At 41.3% G+C, this 20306-nt stretch overlaps 2 protein-coding genes across 2 annotated transcripts in view; one reads left to right on the top strand and one right to left on the bottom strand.

Annotated features, from left to right (window-relative positions):
• Positions 1-1141: 1141 nt before the first annotated feature.
• tkta (transketolase a) lies at positions 1142-9333 on the bottom strand. Its single transcript, XM_026347007.1, has 14 exons — positions 9165-9333; positions 7385-7502; positions 7094-7207; positions 6893-6990; positions 5963-6154; positions 5567-5685; positions 5183-5379; positions 4896-5060; positions 3683-3839; positions 3083-3213; positions 2883-2966; positions 2619-2712; positions 2101-2223; positions 1142-1442 (listed from the first exon to the last, which is right to left on the bottom strand). Exons 1-14 carry the CDS (start codon positions 9269-9271, stop codon positions 1255-1257), a joined length of 1887 nt encoding a protein of 628 aa, XP_026202792.1. The 5' UTR covers positions 9272-9333; the 3' UTR covers positions 1142-1254.
• Positions 9334-19363: 10030 nt separating this feature from the next.
• Positions 19364-20306, top strand: part of cacna1da (calcium channel, voltage-dependent, L type, alpha 1D subunit, a) — a 47684-nt gene continuing 46741 nt past the window's right edge. The window contains exon 1 of the mRNA XM_026349376.1: positions 19364-19665. Within this exon, the coding sequence (XP_026205161.1) occupies positions 19364-19665 (302 nt within the window). The remainder of the gene's footprint in view (positions 19666-20306) is intronic.

The raw sequence follows: 20306 nt of genomic DNA, 5'->3' as shown, positions 1-20306 counted from the left end.
TATGATCTCAAAATCTCATTTGTGTCTTTTGAACAGGGCAATGAGAAAAAAACACCACAGAAGGCGGTAGAACCACAGAAAGTTCAGTTACACTGCGGTATTTACAAGGGCAATAAGCAGAGTTATTTAAGAATGTTTTATGACCAGATTGTTTAGCTTCTAAAGAAAATACATGTAATTTATGGGAAACCCATGCATGTACTGTATGTACTCAATCGAAAATGTATGTTGCCATTTTTAGTGATTTTCTATCGCATATTTAGACACAGTTTCAAATAAAAGTCTACGTTTCATTTCTGTATCCTGTTAAACACAATTCAACACAAGTACACGTTCAGGGAAAAAGAACAAACTGCTGTGAGTCAAATGTAGAGGGATTTATTTCATGAATGTAAGGTAAATATAAAATTTCAAGTAACAAAGAAAGTGTTTGATGTTCGGTTCCCAAGTTAGATGAAACTCTACCTTCAGTCAGAATCGACCATAATCTCCATCAGCACTGGGGGGACGTGGAGCCTCACACCTCACGCAAAAGACATGATGACACTGTCCCCATGACTAATGTCACACTGTTGGCATGGTACAAATGAACAGCTAACACAAGTAATGAGGTGTTTAGGCTCGTGGTAACGTTAAACTCAATAACGAAAGAAAGTGCTGAAGAGAAATGAAACAACTTTTCAAACCAGAAAAGCTTAAAATGTCTTTAGATGTGAGACATAGTTTTCCATGGCTGCTCTTTAGGACCTACCTACATTTGTTTTTTTCCCCACTATCATCTACAAACAACAACTCAGCTTCTGTCATGATAAACACCTACTTTAAAACTATGCCCCACCCAGTATTAACAACTACATTAGCACATTATGAAGCATCACATGTTGAAAATGAAATAATGGATTGTTTTACATGGTGAGCATGCACCAAAAAAATGTAATGGCCACATTTTTATTACTGAACTTTATTTATGACGATGATGAGATTAGGAGTGAGAATCTGTGGGTTTGTACTTGGCTTTTAGTTGTTTTGCGTGTGTGTGTGTGTGTGTGTGTGTGTGAGATGTGGTGGATTAATGAAGCAAAAGTGTATGTGGGACTCTACTTCAAGGTGTACAGCACAACATCACAGTACATTTGTAAAACACTTGGGGCATTCACGGTAAAGGAATGTAAAGAACTGGGTGTTTTGTGAATTCAAAGTAAACTTGAATGTTTCAAGGAAGTGATCACACAGATGGGTGGGGCGGGGAGAGCGTTACTTGGCATTGGTAGAGCTGCTGAGCATTTTGCGGATGGCCTGTGCGATGGAGTCACGGTCAATACCGTAGATCTTGAGCAGCTCGTGTGGTTTTCCGCTGCGAGGGATGTGAGACACAGCCAGACGATGCAAACTGATGCCAGACTCATTGACCATTGCTGAGCACACTGCCTCCCCAAGGCCACCTGTGGAAAAACAATTCATCCTATGAGAAAGCTAAAAAGGAAAAACAAATCCTCTTTAAAGGAAAATGCCGAAAAATGTTGGCACCAAAATGAGCCTTTGCACACACATCATACCCTGTATATAAATGCAATATATATGAAAACAACATGAGTGAACAAAAATGTTGACTTGCCAAATGTTCCGGATGTAAAATAAAAGAGATCGCCAACATCCGACTTATAACAGCTGCCAAATAAGCTCTGTCCTGTCAAGATGATGCCATCACCAATACCCTCTTTTTTACCAGGCGCAGGACTCGGCTGTCTGTGTTATCTAGGTCACACTAAGCCCCATGGGCACAGGCTCAGTTAAGGAAATCTGACAGCACTCTGACTCTCACACTTACAAAATGCACCACAATACCAGTACCTTTGCCTGCAAAGAGGGTATACACAACCATGCACACAACAGCCAGCCCGCCATCAGCCAATAAGCAAATGCCACCACATCACATCTCTGTTGCTGCACCAATGGAAACATGCCACCACAACACACGCGAGGATGTGAACCAATGACAGGGCCCCGGCTGCATTATGCATAGAAGCTTGTTGCTGCCAGGTTGGTAATGGTCATACAATATGCAGATGCTGAACAGTAGGAGCAACTATGAAAACTTGCCTTCATAGTAGTGGTCTTCTACAGTGAGGATTCGTCCCCTGGTGGCACGTGTGTGGTCGATGATGGTTTTAATATCCAGTGGTTTGATTGTGAACGGGTCAATGACCCTGACAGAGATCCTCTCTGGAATATGAATTTCAGCAGAAGTATACAACCTCAATAGCTTTAATAACAAACACAGAAGCAATAAGAACATAATGACATTTATAAATACCACGATCAATGACACTATTATAAAGGTGGCTCAGCTGAAAGAACAAGTCTACCACTGTCGGATCAGCTGCCTGCAGCCACTGTAGTTACATCAACGCTATTTATGTACAAGTGATTTCAAAAGTGATTACAGTACATTAAAATGTATTGAATTAAAAGTTATATTATTTATAAAATGAATTCAAACACCACCTGTTTGCTCTCTACAATGTCTCTGAAGTGACGTTCAGTGACAAAATTATTATGTTTAAAAATATTTTAAATATTTGTTTAACCCCTAAAGCAGTGTTTTTGTTGCACTGTACCTTTCTTTAAATGTTCAGCTGCAGCCAGAGCCTCATGCAAAGTCACTCCAGCTGCCACCACAGTCACCTGGTCGTCCTTGTTCTGGTACACCACCTGGCAAAGACAAGAACAGCATTCTTTTATTTAAGGTTACAGTAAAAAGTAAAAGAGCACAGGAGAAAAGTGGTGTGATTTGTTTTAATTTTGATGAATAAAGTTATACTTCATTTAGAGTAATAGTTTAGTTTTCTTACGTTCCCCAATGAGCATAAAGATCGTCTCACCTTAGCTTGTCCAACATGGAAGTCCTCATTGCTGTTGTAGACGATGGCGCTGTCCTGGCGACTTGTTCGAATGTAACAAACACCCTTTTTGTGAAAGAAAACGTGAATAAATGATGACCATCGGTCACTTTAAATGGAAATCGGTTATTTTGCATATAGGCACTGTATGTTAATTTAATAATAAAATATGGATGACGTACCTTTGTGGAAGCAGCCAGTTCCACAGCTTTCTCAGTAGAGACACCGTCACAGGGATAGAAAATGGTTGCTGTGGGAAGGGCCCTGAACATAGCCATGTCCTCTAGACCCATCAGAGAGGGGCCTTCCTCTCCTGTAACATAAATATGTGTAGTCAGAAAAATCCTCAAATGTTATTTTAGAGGTCAGTTGAGCGGATGCATGCAGATCCACAGATACAAAGCCAGACTTTTCATGCAGTGTACCTGCACGAACAGAGGGACACCTGGTTCCCTTCAGACAGCTTCCAGGGCAGACAGGAAGGGAGAAATAGGGGAGGACTGAGTACTAGCTGAAAGGTCAAGGCAGGTAAATAGTGAGGTAAACACAGGATTAGAGGGGAAAAGAGAAAGGATTGCAACAACTTCACTCACACATACACAAACGCACTTAACAACCGTTCTTTTATACGTTTATCCCCGTCAGGGAGACATGGAGTGTGGTCTGAGAAAGCAGGTGCTGTGAAGATGCTGGTTTCAGTGTGAGGGAAGAAAGGGGAATCCCGTGAAGGTGTGAGTGGAGTGTTGTTGAGACATGCATGACTCATTGGCAGTAGAACTAACCAGTAGACAGACCGCAATGGGAGCCACACAAGTTGATATTGCTTTCTGAGATGGCTGCCGCGCGTAGCTGGTCGTAGGCGCGAGTGAAAAAGGAAGCAAGAGTGCTGGCAAACACAACGTTCCTCTCACGAGCAGCACATCCCATAGCAACACCGACCTGGAAAAAGGAATCATTCTTTCTTAGCACCTATGTGGGAGCATACGAGATCCAACCTTCTTGCATCTGACAAATTGGATAGACACAGGTCGCGTTCATTTGATCCCCAAAACATGTGGCACAAACCATATTAAAAAACCTCTTTGAACCAAGACTGCATTACGTAGACCAGTAAAAAGAGTTTTCCACAAATCCCTGGTGCTTACTTTCCCATATGGCTGGAATCAGTGGCATACCTTCTGTTATATATAATTTCCTTTGTCCTCTCTTCAAAAAGCTCCCAAATCCCACAGTTTCTTTTCTTGCTTTGTCCAAAAGAACCAGATACATTTCTTATAGATATAAGACTTCTTTAAAGGTTGCAATGTAACTGCCAGTATTTAAGATAAAGGTGTCATCAACAATACATTCTTACAAGAACACGTTTTTAACAGACCAGGTCATTGATTAAATGGTATACATCTTATTTTAAACACAGCGAGTTCTCATTTCATTTCATTTCTATAAACCGCTTTATCAACTTTTAACTTTTCTCAGGCACTCAGGCAGAAGGGCCCACCTTGCTTACTTTCTTATTTTTTACTTGTGAATACGCCTGTCATGACTACTTATCATCATGCCTGGCCTACATTTAAGTTGCCACCACAGCACTATGAATTAATATCTGATAACCTTTTTCCAAATCATTAATCAGTTAAAAAAAATGACAGGCAAAAGAATGATGCTGTCAAACTGTGTCAGCAACATGAAGCAATTTGGCTGTTACCTACTTATCTTTACAATATGGTTAGACAAGTCAAGTATAATTAAATAACGCAGGCTCAAATTCCCATTTGTTAGATGCAAGATTGTACTTAAGTCTTCAAATCACATTAAAGAAAGAGAAGGAGCTTTTCTTTGTGTTTATTTAAAAATTAGCTAAGGTATTAGACCAGAAATGCCACAAACCGAATCAGAATATGGATGGGTTCGTTAAAAAAGCCATGTCTTAACAAAATAGCTTTTCTCAAATGTTGTGAAATAGGTTTAAATCTGGAGAACCATGACAGATCATACCATGTTCTGCTGAGCAACGTAACACTCCACAAAGCGGTTAGGATGCTCATTCTTGAAGATCTCTGAGTAGGTGAGGTTGTTGGTGTCTCCATCAAGGACCACAACACGTTCGTTGTAGCGGCCCAGCTTGGCTAAAGCCATCCCATATGCTTTCCTTGTTGCAATCTACCTCACAAAGAAAGAAAAAAACATGTTACACTTGCTGTTATGCCTTGTGAACATGCTTAAGAACAGAAAACGAGGATTTGAATGCAGCCGGTGCCTGTGATTATGTACAGGTGACAAACCTTTTCACCAGCCTTGTAGCTGGGTGCACTTGGCATCCTGATGTTCCTCAGGCTGACCGGTGGGGAGTCCTCTATGGGAGCAGGAGGGTACAGGTGCTTGCTGCTGTTGACGATGCGGCTCTGCAGATCCTTCATGACCATCTCTGCCATGTCTTTTGGCAGAGGCTTGGCATGCCAGCCTAGCTTATCTTCTGCAGCTGAGACCATGGGGATGGTAAGTCACATTATTATATTACATTACATTACATTATTAACTTAAGATATAGATTCATTATAGATTCATTCGCTGATTGGTAAGAGTTACAGACTGAGGCTGGAGTTGCATTTAATTTGCACTAATGATTGGAAAGTATTTGCAGGTGAGAGGTGGACAGTGACAGTTACCTGGAATGCCTTTTCCTTTGATGGTTTTAGCGATGATAGCAGTTGGTTGATGGCGTGGCTGACTCAGAGCCTTGCAAAGTTCTTCCACACTGTGTCCATCCACAATAATGGCATGCCAGCTACACACACACACACACACACACACACACACACACACACACACACACACACACACACACACACACACACATCAAAGTCACACAATGCACAAAATACATTGTGTACTTTAAATGATCAAACAGCTTAAGCACATAATTATTTTGCAAATTGCTCTTTGTGTTACCATTGTGTTGCACATATACTACACTTTTGAATCAGCAAGTTGTACACACACACACCCACAAACTACCAACCAGCTCCTACTACTTTTTAGTGTTCAGTTGTATGTCCCATTACCCAAAAGCTTCACAGCGTTTCTGATATTTCTCTACGTGATGTTGCAGAGGTGCAGGATCACTTTGGCCCAGGCGGTTGATGTCCATGATGGCCACAAGGTTGTCAAGCTGGTAGTAGGAGGCAAACGACATGGCCTCCCAGACGGCGCCTTCTGACATCTCGCCATCCCCCAGCAGGCAGAACACACGGTAGCTGAGGTGGAGAACGAGAAAACAATAAATGTGTGTCTGTGTATACGTGTGTGGTGCATGTTTTGACGTAGGCTTTTTGGCTTGTCAGTGGGGTTAATAGGCTTTGTAAATACTCTCTCCATGTCTCCCTGACACTGCCTTATTTGACAGTGATTTCATTTTATGTATTGTAAAAAAAAAGATCACTGATTAACAAATTTTTACCACCAATCTTAAAAAATCGTAGAAGTAAAATGTTCCAAATTTGCCATGGCTGTTTTGCAAAGCAGTTCATTTTTGTGTTGCCACCATTGCAAAGCAGAACAATATAACAAATGCAAATGGAATCATTAATAAATTAGAATAATAGGCTGAGAGCAAATGTTTAAAGTGCAATATCTGAATTTGATACTAACATGAAATCTGCTTGGGTTGTAAAAATAACTGAGATGTGACGGCTGGGCCTGTGATTATTAGAGCAGAAGAATCGGGAGAGCAGAGCGTGTAGCCACAGCACACACCCACAGAATCTCAAAAATCCTAAACCTAGACCCTCTAAACCGTACACGAACACACCATACTGCTGTAAATACTGGAATTGTATGGTAAATAACAATTAGTCAGAGTTTATTTACACCAGCAAAGAAATTTTACATGCACGCAAAGAATAGGAAAAAAATATTTGACCACGGTTAAAAAAAGCTTTTTAACCTTAAATATGTCAAACTACTTATATATTTCAACATGCATGAATGATTACCTAGCCTTGTCAAAGTATTTCCCAGTGTAAGCCATTCCACAGGCCACACCAAGACCCTGCCCCAAGGATCCAGTGGCAACATCAATAATTTGCTGCTTCTGAATTGGACACAACAAACACAGAGAACAGAGTGATGGTACAAACACTGCTTGCGCTCCATGAGATGATTATTGAGGTGTGATAGAGTATGTGACAGCTTACAGGGCTCGGGTGGCCCTCCAGGGCAGAGTCAACCTGGCACAAACTGAGCAACTCGCTCTCCTTCAGCAAACCTGTTTCAACCCACATGGAGTACAGAGCTGGAGCTGCATGACCCTGTGGGAAAAAGGGATCTCAATCACAAATCAACATAAAACACAACATAAAATCATAAATAACTAAAAAAAACCAAGGTAATTCACAGAAAAGGTCAGATTCTGCATGGTATTTAGAAACACATAAACATGAAAAGAGGGTCTCCTGTCCAGGCCAGTAGGACTGACTGTCTCACACCTTGGACAGAATGAAACGGTCATTGTTGAAGTTCCTCGGGTCTTCAGGGCGGTACCTCATGGAGTGGAAGAAAAGCACAGACATGATTTCTGCCACGCTGCAGCATGATGTGGGGTATCTGTATGACAGAGGATGGTGCTGTTACCCACATGTCATAAATTACTAAATACATGTGCACAAAGGCATTAATTAATAATTCCATAAAGACAAGTGGATGTTGGAGCATGGAGTTTTCATATGTTCATTACTAAGAGTCAAATAATTAACTTACTATGTTTATTAGTGTAATAATGCTATATAGTATCATTGCTGAGTTGTCACTGTGGATGTTAATCATGATGCACAACCATGTACGGATGTAAACCTGCAGTACACATTTATGTGTACACATGTATGCACACATACTTTCGTTTGGAGTAGTATTAAAAGTCAAACATACTGTAGGCTTGTCATTGTCGATTTTCAGATCTCATATGCACAGATTATGTTAATAAAAAACTGTCACATCAATAAGTCATTAACACCTTGAGAATTGTTAAGGTCACATGTTGATCTTTGTCCCGCCTAACCAGTATTTGAGGCCTTTGGGTCACATGTGTCAAAGGTCAAATGCTATTGAGAAGTACCTCTGGGATAAACATGACCTGGATGACTGAGAATCTCCACAGATACTATACAGAACTAATAGTTTTATTAAAGCCAATCACAGATCTCCAGGGGTTGGGATATATATCATATATGTCTAGCATATAATTAGAACAAATTGTGTATATGCAATTGACCTTTGCTTTATCCAGGATAAACTGCCCTGGTTCACTGACATCAGTGGCTGGGTTTTGGACTTTCCCACAATTAGCGCAGTAATTGTTCAGTGTACCTTTGTAAAACATGCTAAACTTAGCTGTATAAGCCACATTAGTAATTAATGGAAAAGTCAGGCAAAATGTATTTATTCAAATAAATTATATTTTTCCTAACTCGTTTCCTATCTGTTTGACAACACAGAACTGGAGTATACTTCTATAACTAAATACCATGTCTGCATTGAACATACTGTATACATCAATAATTTATAGTAGAACTTGACAATCCTTGATAAGATTTCTAAAACTTCAGATTATCAGTAAACTATTTTTAATCCTTGTCCTTTTAAAAAGCATTGTTACACTGCTGCAGCAACCAGGCACTCTGATACATGTATTACACATTGCATCCTGCAAACAAAGTACATTAAAAATACTGAAAGAATACAATATAGGCATTTACATTGGAATATATGCATTTTAATAGTTTGTCAGAATATAAGAATTTTAATTAAATGATTCAGCCTGAAATTAAGATGTGGTTAAAAAAAAAGGTTACATTTTCCTCACGTTACAAATGCAGCACTCAAACTGATTAATTGATGCTTTAAAATTTAATTTTTGCCACATAGTGTATATTCAATATACCACAAATCTTCTATGAAGCAAATTATATTTGATTTAATTTAGCAGATTAATGGAAAATTCTGAATACAATTTATCAGATACGTTAATGTCTGAATGACTCTCAGTCAATAGACCAAAGGAGGAGAACAAAGGGAGGACATGTTGTTCCTTTGGCCCTTCACTTGGATCTACACCACATCTGAGTTTGTGCATCACTACATATATGTTGCTCTGACTGCTGAGTGCATGCTGCATAGAAACCTTAACTTGACATTATGTGTTTGAAAGGTTATATTCACGCTGCATTCAGAATGTTAAAGCTTGTGTGGGAGTCAGTGAAGGAGACTCACCCACTGCCCGCTGCAGTTGTTGCCTTAATGGAGTTGATTCGGAGGCGGTTGGCGATGTTTCTCAGCACCTGCACTGTCTGCTGGTCAGGTTTGTGGTAATCCTCCATGAAGGCAAAATGTCACGTTCCACAGCACCAAAAAAGTGGACCAACTAAGATCCTATGTAGAGTTTGTGGGTTTTGAATGTGTGTGTGTGTGTGAGAGAGAGAGGGCTGCTGTAGAGTAGCACTTGTGTATGTGTTTGTGAGTGGCAGAGGCAGAGAGAAAGAGAGAGAACAGAGGAGAATCTGGACTTATGTGCAGACACATAGATGCACAAGGACTCACTGCACACGCACACACACACACACACACACACACACACACACACACACACACACACACATGCACACACACACACACACACACACACACACACACGAAGGAGGGGGAATCTAGTGACGTTGACTGGGTGTTACTGCCAAAATCAAATCGCCCTCATTTCATTGGTTAATTCGTGACTGGGTTGGTGGAGGTGTGTCACAGCCATAGATGTGTGTGTCTGTCTGTCTCTGTGTGTAGCTGTGTGTGGAAGAGTATCTGGATAACTGGGGGGAGGGAGGGGGATCTCATCCTGATTTGCTCTGGCTTAACGGTCTCACTAATAATTCAGATGTTGACGCTTCACTGTTCTTTGGTCTTTGCGGACACCAAACACCCAAATCCTGTTGCAAAAGCACTTGATTAAACAGGATCTAACTCATTTCAGCAAAAAGACGACGGATGTGATGAAAAAGTATGAAAGACAAACCAAGAGCAAGACATTCAGAATTCTCAACACTGCTCTCTTATAGTGCACAGCTGTCACAGAAAACAATGTAATGCATAATATAATAATAATGCATAATCCCCATAAATTAAAGGAACAAGACTGGGTTAAAATATCCATGGAGAAATAAATGATTAATTTTGTTAAGTCAACACAAGCGTAAGGACCAATTCAGAAGACCACGTTTGATAAGAACACATACTTCATCATTCTCTAATCATGTAGTCCTCTAAGATGGAGATTTACTTCTGACAGTGTTACATTTGCATCATCTCCTCACTTGATGTTTTCTTTCTGTTTAACATGATGTTCAGTGAGCTTGATAACTAAGACTGAGCACAAAATGTTCTTTCCTCAGAAGCTTTCTGCACTCACCTCACAGATCTGATATACAGACCTGCCTTAACATCACTATTGAGCACTTATTCAAAATTAACTGGAGGGTAAAATCCAATCTAATCTATGATCTAATTCTGAAGCATTTACACTCTTTTATAAGAAATCAAATATATTTGTTTACTACAAATAAGGATAAAGATCCACAAGAATTGTATAGATAAATACAGCTCAATTGTATCATGTCACACCAAATTATGAACCTTTTCTTCTATGTGCCACAGTAAATATTGATGCATATGAATTACAACACATTCTGTAAAATTAAATATTAAATTAAATTTACAAATTTAAAACCTAAGGCTAATATTTGTATTCATAATATATGCACCCTCAATAAAATTCGTACATTTTGGAAACATTTTGCAAGTGTGGCAGCAGGCAAACATCTGGACATCATGGTTGTGGAGAGAGTAGAGCTGCCATCTAGAGGAAAACCGTTGTTAGTGCATTTGACCTGTTTCCACTTGTCACATGCTATATCAATGTGTGTCCCAGTGGTTCAAATGGAAACTCATTATAAAAAGTAACATTGTCTAATTTGATATTTTTAAAACATATGTCTACATGATTCAGGTAACTCTGAACCATCTCTTAGTTTTGCTGCTATAGGTTAGTCTGCTGTGGGACCTCTACTGATACACTGAGCTCTCCTCCTCTCTCCTTTCTCCTCTATCCATTCAAATGCCACCATTGCATGTCATTAACTTTGTGTCTTCTCTCTCCCATACTTGTGCTTCCTCCTCTCTGTCTCCTGATCTCTCTGTACTTTTCTGCAGGTCTCCTCGGCCTTGGAGCTGTATCTCTCCAGAGTCCAGTTACTGGTCCTACCGACCGACCTGCCCAGTGTTTTTTCTGCTTGTTGTTGTTTTTTTGTTGCCTGCTGTTCTTTTCTCTCTCCTCTTTTCACTCACCCTAAACGGTCAAGGCAGATGGCCGCCCACCCTGAGCCTGGTTCTGCTGGAGGTTTTCCTGTAAAGGGAGTTTGTCTTCTCCGTTGTTGCCTAATGCTTGCTCAAATAGGATTCTGGGGTTTTATATATCATTTTTTTACAATTATACTTGTAAAGTGCCTTGAGATGATTTCTGTTGTAATTTGGCGCTATACAAATCAAATTTAATTGATTTGAATTCTATTTCAGCAACAATAGTTTGTATTTCACCTGATTCACACATGAGTTCACATTCACAAATCTCAACAAAAACTTGCAACACAGATAGCAAGCTGCTATCTGAGGGACATTACACTGCATGCGTCACACATGGGCATTTACAAAGTTTTGGTGCTTTGTCTTTTCAGCAGACGTGTGTGTGTGTGTGTGTGTTCTAAGCATTAAACACCAGAGGACACTGTCTCCCTATTAATGCAGCTTCATAGCACAATAATTGAAGTAAAAATAACATTAGAGCCAAAAAAACATTTATTCAGGTTTAATTGAATTCATTACTCAGGAAATGAATTAACGCTGAATCAATTTTTTAAGTCAAATGGTGAATTTTACACCATCATGGCTTCATGGAGTTAAACCAAATGTGGAAACAGTGAAACAGATTAACGAAACATTCAAGTGTCAGGTGAACTGAGTTGAATGACACATGCTCTCTGAGTGGCAAATTACCACTCTCTTCTGTCTCTCATTTGTTTCCTCTGCACTTCTTCAGCCTCGTGCTCATCTCTGTGGATCTTTCGCTATTTTGCAGTAGCTGGGAGGTCGTCCAGCACCACCACGCTCACAGCCTTAGTGATGCCATATCTCGAGCCCCTCACTCATCTCCTGGTTCCACCGACATTGTCCTTCTCCCAGTTTCCAGCAACTCCTCTGGGCTCCTGGGTCCTGTCAGAAAAGCTTTTCCTCACAGAGCCCCACAGGTGCCAGCCAATAGAAGCCTGGGAAGAAGATGCCATGTGACGATGGCCAGCCAATGTCAGGCACTCACAACTGCACACTTCCTGGAGGGAAAGTACATTCAGAGAGCATGAATGTTTCTATTTTTAATCTCTCTGGCAGAAAAAGAGGAGCAAAGCAACCACTTTTGAAACAATGCCTTAATATAACACAGATCATGTGTGTGACTCTTCCAAACACAAAGCAGAGCTCAGCTAAACAAAAAGCAGCATTGTTTTTAAGGGTTAATATGCCTTTAGCGGCAGCACAAATACACATGCACAAGCTTAACAGACAGCCTTACACATATGCACATCATATGCACTCAGGCATGCTGACATGTTCATGTGCACACACAAATTATCTCTGGAATATGCTCATACCAAAAACCAAAGAGTCTTTCACACACATCCACAAATCCTGGTACATTGCTTTAATGCCAGTCACTCCTTAAGGCTTGAGCCTCTTCCGCTCTGTTCTTGTCACTCCATTTCCTTAAATCGCTCTGCAGTCACCATGATGACATGGTGCTTGCCCTTCTATCTGAGAGCTGTCTATCACCCCAAGGTCCCACCTCCTTATAGTGCATGAAACAAAAGCATAGGATTTATGATTGAATTATCAACAGACCATTCAGTCACACAGCTGTTCGCAGCTGCATTGGGTGCTCATTCTGGGAGCGGGGTTTTGGTTTGTGTAGTGAAAGAAGAAGTGAAAAGGAGAGAGATGTGTTGAGACGTGGCTCTGACACTGTAGTGCAACCAGTGAATGAGAGATAATTAAAGCAAAGTGGGTGAAAGGAATTAATTGAAGATGAGCGATATAAAGATTCAGATAGAAGCAAAAAACTGTGGATGAAGACAAGAAGGAGGGACAAGGAAGAGAGAGGAAGAATCAAACGGAAAAGGAAAATGTGCAAGTAGGGGTTAAGGCCGAGCGTGTGTTGTGGGCTCAGCAGTGAAGTTGACGATGCACTGGGTGAACAGCTGCGCTGCAGGGCTTTCAGGCTCCATCACTACTGCTCTCCTTCAAGCAGCTCCACCAACACACTCTCTCTGCCTCGCTCTCACACACGCACACGTGTACACACAGCTCTCATCAACATGCAAAAGCTCATGAATGTCCTGCAATAATAACAATAATAATAAATCCTGCAAACCAGGATTTCTATGCATGTTCAGACCTGGGAATCGCATTCCAAAAAGACCTACTTTAAGTCGTTTAATATCAATTGTCTTAAGTCTTTACAGGCATGCTTCAGCAATACGGCACCTTATGCAGAATACAGTAATGCTAATAAAATAAATACAGCACATGAGTGAAGGACCCATATAGATTTGTTGCAATCAGATTTAGAAAGAGCTGCAGAAAGAGAGGCAGGGAGAGAGAGAGAGAGAGAGAGAGAGAGAGAGAGAGAGCGGGAGGGGGTGAGAGTGAGGGATAAATTGCATAAAGTAAAGGCTAAATGCATTAGAAAAACATAACAGCTATGGGAATGTTTAATGGGAATTGCACGTGTAAACTGTCAACATAATGCACACACACAAGTCAACACATCATAATCTCTTTAGTTAAACGCAGAACCTGCACCACAGTGGAGCTTAGAGCTAAAGATGTGAGCAGAATTATATGTCTGGAGTTTGCATTAATTACAATATATTCAAGACAAAGGATCTTTATAAAGAAATGAATAGTAAAATTATGATACATAACATTATTGTAAAATATTAGTACATCTGGAAATTCTAAAACCCAAATTCCCGTAGCTGTGTGATTCATGTTCAAATGTAATTCACCATATTTAAATAAAGTTCCCTTTAGTTGGAGGAGTTTGATGGTGCAGGGAAAATAGAAGCACATCAAATCAGACGTGGGGGCAGACTGCCGCACTGAGCCAAATGGCATCCGTGGTCCCTGGGGGCCACTGCACCCTCAGTCTGTGTTTTACTCCATTTTCAGTTAGGATGAACTGCATTACACTTTCTTCCCAGGGATTACAGACTGCGTTTGTACACTGTATGTTTGAAGGAGAAGTGAAGCGCAGAACACAACGTTACAAAAAAATGCAAAAACACGCAGATACATGTAGATCACATATTCCAGGTGAATGAACACATATCATCGTTACTTCCACCATCTTCACTAGCCCGTGGCGATCTTTATCTGGAAATGATCAGTACATAGAAAAGCAGGAGCTCAGTAGGAGAAGAGCAAAGAAAAAAACAACACAGCACTGATATATTTTTGAGTCATACAATCTGCTTGTGCTATGTTCAAGCCATTAGGCTCAGGTAAAGGAAAAACCACTTCAAATGTCCCAGATTCATGTAGGGTTCTGAGAAGTATGAAGCTGGGCCAGTAGCATATTATCTTTCATCTCGATGTCTCTGCACCTCATGGTGACACATGGATTAAACAAACAAGCTACAGTAGAGGCTAATGTGTTAGTCAGCTTTAGCAGGGCTGGTTGCCAGATTTATTTTAACTTTAGACAGATTCAGGCCAGCTGTTCCCCCCCTGCTTCCATTGTTTATGCTAAGATAAGCTAAGTTAAACTAATTGCCTGCTGGTTCTGACTTTGTGTTATCTAAATGTGTTATCCATCTTTTCACGTAACTCTACGTCCAGCTATTTCTTGGGCACCAAAGGATCTAATACACATGCAAGAATTTTATTTTATTTATTTCCTTTAAAGCAAATAATGTTAAACATTAAACCATGGTGCTTGACTGGGCTTCCCCAACTAAATATTTATTATGAAGTCTACAAAATAGCTGGATAATAGTAAATGCATTAGGTTGTTTTATAGTCCTGAGAGCTCAACATGCTGCAACTTAAGAAAACAAATGCAACACACACACAAACTCAGTCACTCACTAATTTGGCAGCACAGTTCATATCTGTTCTGCCCACTGTCTTTCAGTTTTTCTTCCTAGTCATTGTTTGTAAGTCATTTTGCTGATGTGTGCCTCACATTTGCCCACCATTTAATTACAAGTGCCAATTCATCCATCCATTCACAATCTTAACCGCTTGTCCTCTGAAGGGTTGCAGGAATACTGGAGTCTATCCCAGCTGTCCATCAGGTCTAAATGTTTAAGTCCAACCCTGACACTAAACCTCATTTAACCCTTAACCCTAAAAGTAAGTCTCCCTCAAAGAGCACCTTGATTGCTGATATAAAATTTAAAATGTGTCCACATGATTGCATAAAGACACGTCACACACACACACCTGCCTCTTCCACAACCACCTCATTCATAGGTGAATAATTCAAGACGATTCTAGAAGAAACCATTATCCTGGGCAGACAGGTAAGTTGATATGGTGAAGTTCGTCCCTGCCCCCTCACCCTGTCTCCACCACTCGCCACATGACGCTACAGTTCACTCACAGATGAGACCACCAGAGAAGAAGATCTGTGTTTTCTGCTCTTTGTTGTCAGCTGGGACATGTTGGTAAAGCTGAGGCCTTGGCTCAGCTGTTCTACTCTGGCAGGTAGGAATTTCACAACACTGACAATAATGGCTCAGTAGTGCTGAGCTAAGCTGCGCTCACTGCTACTTGAGCACATTTCACCCAAGTGATGTTATTACATCGGATTCGGTCTTATGCTGCTGTGGTTGCTCATATTTTCTTGGATGAAAACACTGACTGATAAACTAGTGTAGTGACAACTGAAAATAAAACCTAGACACGATCTTTTACTGGGGTCTTTTGTGGGTCAAGGCTATCATTTGGTCATTCGTTTTTTATTAGGGTGGGATTTATTGACAGATGTACAGGTGTCTTGTCATACAGTTGCATTTGTCAGATGGGTTTTTTACTTAAATAAATGTTTGTTTGTTTTTTTTGCTAAAAGATAATGTAAACAGCACTTGGTACTTACTATATATAGCTTTTACAAACAGTGTGACACAATGGCAGCATCCACAGGACCAAAAGCTGATAAGAGAAATATCTTTATAATTAACTGGAAACAGTACAGAATTAATTATTTATGAATGTACCAGACTGTATGTAGCTGTTAGATCGAATACTAGGACAAAGAAACATTAGTGCATTTATTTACATACATCTGGAATATTCCTGAATCTGCTTATTTATACCAGTAACAGGAGAGAGGTATGTGTGTTACAATGAGCTTGGGCAGGGTGGTGTTGACTTACTTTCTTGTCATGAACACATGCACTGGAGGCGAATGGGAAATATGTGGAAATGTGGAACAGACACATTTTAATGACTTTGGCAAGAGTGGCGTGATGTTAAAGCAAACATTGGTCTGTCTGATGGCTGCTTCAATTGAATGACATGTAGACCTTTTAGACAGAAAGGTCTGATAGGTCGTTGCCTCAAATATGCTCTGGTTAAATCTGATCTGGTTTCTCATTTTTCTAACCATTAGAAACTCAGTCGTACAGTATGTTTGTTGAACACTGTGTCCTCCATTTAAACGCTAACACTGTGCCTACTCTTGTGAACTTACATTTTGGCTATAATGACTGACTACACCTTAACTTAACTTTGTAGAGGGTTGCTACACGTTTCTGGACATCTACTTCCAACTTCTTAAGACTTCCACCTGCAGATTTACACTTACAAAAGATCTTTATTAATGACTTGCAAGGAACCCATGAGCTCATAGTAATGGAGTGACATAATTTTTTAACCGGGTTATCACCGAATAGCAATGTCATAAACAAACTAGAAGGTTTTTTTCACAACCTGGCAACATATATCAATATCCTATAGCTGTTCATAAGCCTTTTATAACTCGTGTCTCCATAGAAAGCTGTACCATGTGGGCCTATGTTAAATAGGAGCTGCTAAGCCTGAGCATCACCATGTCATCTTTAGTACCACAGTTTCAGACTGAGAATTAATATCAGGGCTCACATTTGAACACATTTGAACACATTTGAACACATTTGAACACATTTGAACGTGCTCAGTCGTCATTTTATTGTGACCTTCACGTGATTAATCGATGCCGCCTGTGACACCGCGTTTGAAAGGGTCGCCGTTTACCGGGGACGCACGAACAGGTTGTACTGGGCACCGGCTGCAGCCTGCGACCCATTTGGTGTGAGCAGGGTCTTGTGCAGGAGCAGGAGAGTCGGGGCCAGGAGGAGGAGGAGGAGGAGGAGGAGGAGGAGGAGATCTTGCGCTCTGAGCTTCACTCGTTTCACTGTTCACTGGCGCCGTGACGATAAGCAGGCAGCGGACGAGGATGCGCACTCTCCTGTCTCCAGCTCTTCGCGATCATCATGGAAGAGCTTAATTAATGCACAGGCTTTATGTGTCCCTCCTGCTCCCGGAGCTGATGTATTATAAGCCGCCGTTTGAAACCGGACTTGCGTTTTTGGCCCTCCGAAGCATTGGACCTGTGTTAGCGAGCGGACAGGACCACGGCTGAATTATAAAGTCTTCAGAAAAGGTACCACACGGTGCGGCTTGTGCTCCACAAACTGAAGTTAGCCTCTTAGCATAGCTGCGTGTTCTTGCATGCGGGCAGTGATGAGGCTTTTTGATTATTCTCAGAGGACAGCCAGTGATTAGTGATGGTTTTCCAGTCGACGCTGTCATGTTTGGTTCCGAGGTGGAGGCTCACCGCCTTGTCATTAACGCCGCATACATGATGCCTTTTCTGCAAACTGAGATCGGCTCTGCTCATGTGGACTGTCCACTATATTAGCTCAGGCTGTCAGAGCATCCCTGATCGGGGTTTGTTGTAATAACGTTGCCAGCTGAGCAGCGAGCCGTGCGCCGCTCACTCCGCACGCCCGGAGTCATTTCACGTCGGTTTTTTTTTTTTTTTTAGGAGGATTTCACCAAATCTCACTTTGGTGCCGTCCAAGGAGAAACACGAGGACGCTTGATGAGGGTCAGTTTGTCACGAATCGCTCATGAAAACGTCCGTGTTCGTTTTCATCACAGTGTCTCGGTCGACGATGTCGATGCAGCAGTCAAATTAATATTCCAAAAAAAAAAAAAGGCGCATTTCATGCGCATTGTTCCCAAACCGAGCTGGGACTAGCCTCGGCTACATGAAGAAGGGTACACAGAGATGATGTAGAGCTGGCAGTCTGAATTCGGCGCTGTCTCACATTTCAGTGGCATATAATCATATTTGTCTCAGTAATATCAACATGAATTCTTCTCGCAACATCGCTGCAATGTGACCTTTAGTGCTTCTTGCTGTGCGGGGCCTGCTGCCAGTTCAAGGACTAACAGCTGATGGGACCAAGTGATGCTTGAGAGTGGCAGCTCTGAATTTACACAATGTGTGCGTGTGTGTGTGTGTGTGTGTGTGTGTTATGACCTGAGCTACATGGCCACAGCTTTTATGTTTCTTTATAGGATATATCTACTAAATAAAGACACTGCAACATCAGAGCCCGGACATATTTCTGGTAGTTTTGAATGGTTAATCATCAGTTGCACATTCAATTATTTTCTTGGTTTGAGCATATTGAGGAATAGTTGGTGACATTATGCATATTTAAGGAAAACTTATTTCCTTCATAAGACCAGCACTTGTTTACCTACTCTCTGCCATCTCTGATATTCTTTGTTTGTTCTAAGCTAAACTAAGTTCTGCTGGTCTCAAACATTAAGTGTGGGCTAGCTGGCACTGTATTTAGCCTGTATGGATACTATTACACTTTTTTACTTGATTGCAGTGACACAACATGATATAGCTCCATCTTTAAGTAAATGTTAGTGTTTGAGAGATTGGGGGAGACTGGACAGTTGTGGGAGGTTGTTCAACCTCTGGGTGCAGAGGAACTAAAGTAGCTTTGGGGAAACAGGTCTAACATGTACTACATGATGGGGCACAGCCAGTTCAGGACAGGTGTGATGTGCTCTGCTTTAAATTAAAAGCTGTCTCGGTTGTTTGTTGTTGTTTCAAAACAGTGCAACATACTGACGTCCTTTTTCTTACCTTATTCTTGTTCTCAGAGGCAAATTATGCCAGCAGCACCGGACTCGCTCCCCCTGGTGACGTGCCAGCTCATTGGTCAGACTGCTCTGTCCTTCTCTAGTCTCCCTGTCTACCCTGGCAGATCCATGCTGCTGGATGCTCCTCACAGAGCCACACCCGCACCATGAGCGCCAACGGGCCTGCCCCAGACCCAGCCCCCGCGGCCTCAGAAGCCACTCCCACCTCAACCCCTGCCCCTGCACCGGCCCCGGCCCCAGCCCCTGCGGCACCACCCGCTCCCCCTGCCCCACCTGCCCCTGCGACCACTACTATCCCGGTAGGTGCGTTGGCACAGAAGAAGCGGCAGCAGTATGCCAAAAGCAAGAAACAGGGCAGTAACGCCAACAGCAGGCCACCGAGGGCTCTGTTCTGCCTCAACCTCAACAACCCCATACGCAGGGCCTGCATCAGCCTGGTGGAGTGGAAGTATCCTTTACAGTGGTTTTATGGGGGAAGTGGGTGCACGAGTGAGTATGGTAACTGCATGTTAGAAAGCTGAAATGCATAGTAGATTAACACATTATTTAATCAACATAAAATTATTATAGGCAAATGAATTAACAATATGTTAATAATTTATCAAGCAAAACATTTACTGTTCCACTGTTCAGCAACAATTCTCTGCTTAGTAAATTGAATTGCACATCAGTGGGAACTGGATATTGAGTTGGGTCTTGAAAAAATCTAAACAAAAAACCTGACTTGGTTTAGACATAGTCTGCCTTTTTGGAGCATTTCTGGTTTAGTTAAGCTCTAAATCACTTAGTCGTTTGATTTATGGCTGTACATCTTTACAGCTCTATATATAAAGTTGAAGAACACTAGAAAGGAAAAACAGTCACACAGTATGAAGCTGTTATTGGTACAAAAACATCTCAGGTTAACAGGCTGTACCTGATATACTTAAGTGTTTTCCTGAATTCCATTTAGAAAATGATGTTTGAGATGCAGAAGCATGTTTCTGCCACAGAAGTGAATGTCACAATGTTCTGAAACCTGAAATACTGGATGGGTACTATGTGTATAAAGTGAGTCAACACTAGCACAGCACAGCTGTGAAACAGTCT

Source organism: Anabas testudineus, chromosome 5 (assembly GCF_900324465.2).
Source record: "Anabas testudineus chromosome 5, fAnaTes1.2, whole genome shotgun sequence".
Taxonomy (NCBI): domain Eukaryota; kingdom Metazoa; phylum Chordata; class Actinopteri; order Anabantiformes; family Anabantidae; genus Anabas; species Anabas testudineus.
The sequence above is the reverse complement of the archived record's forward strand: the minus strand, read 5'-3'. Positions and strand labels throughout refer to the sequence as shown.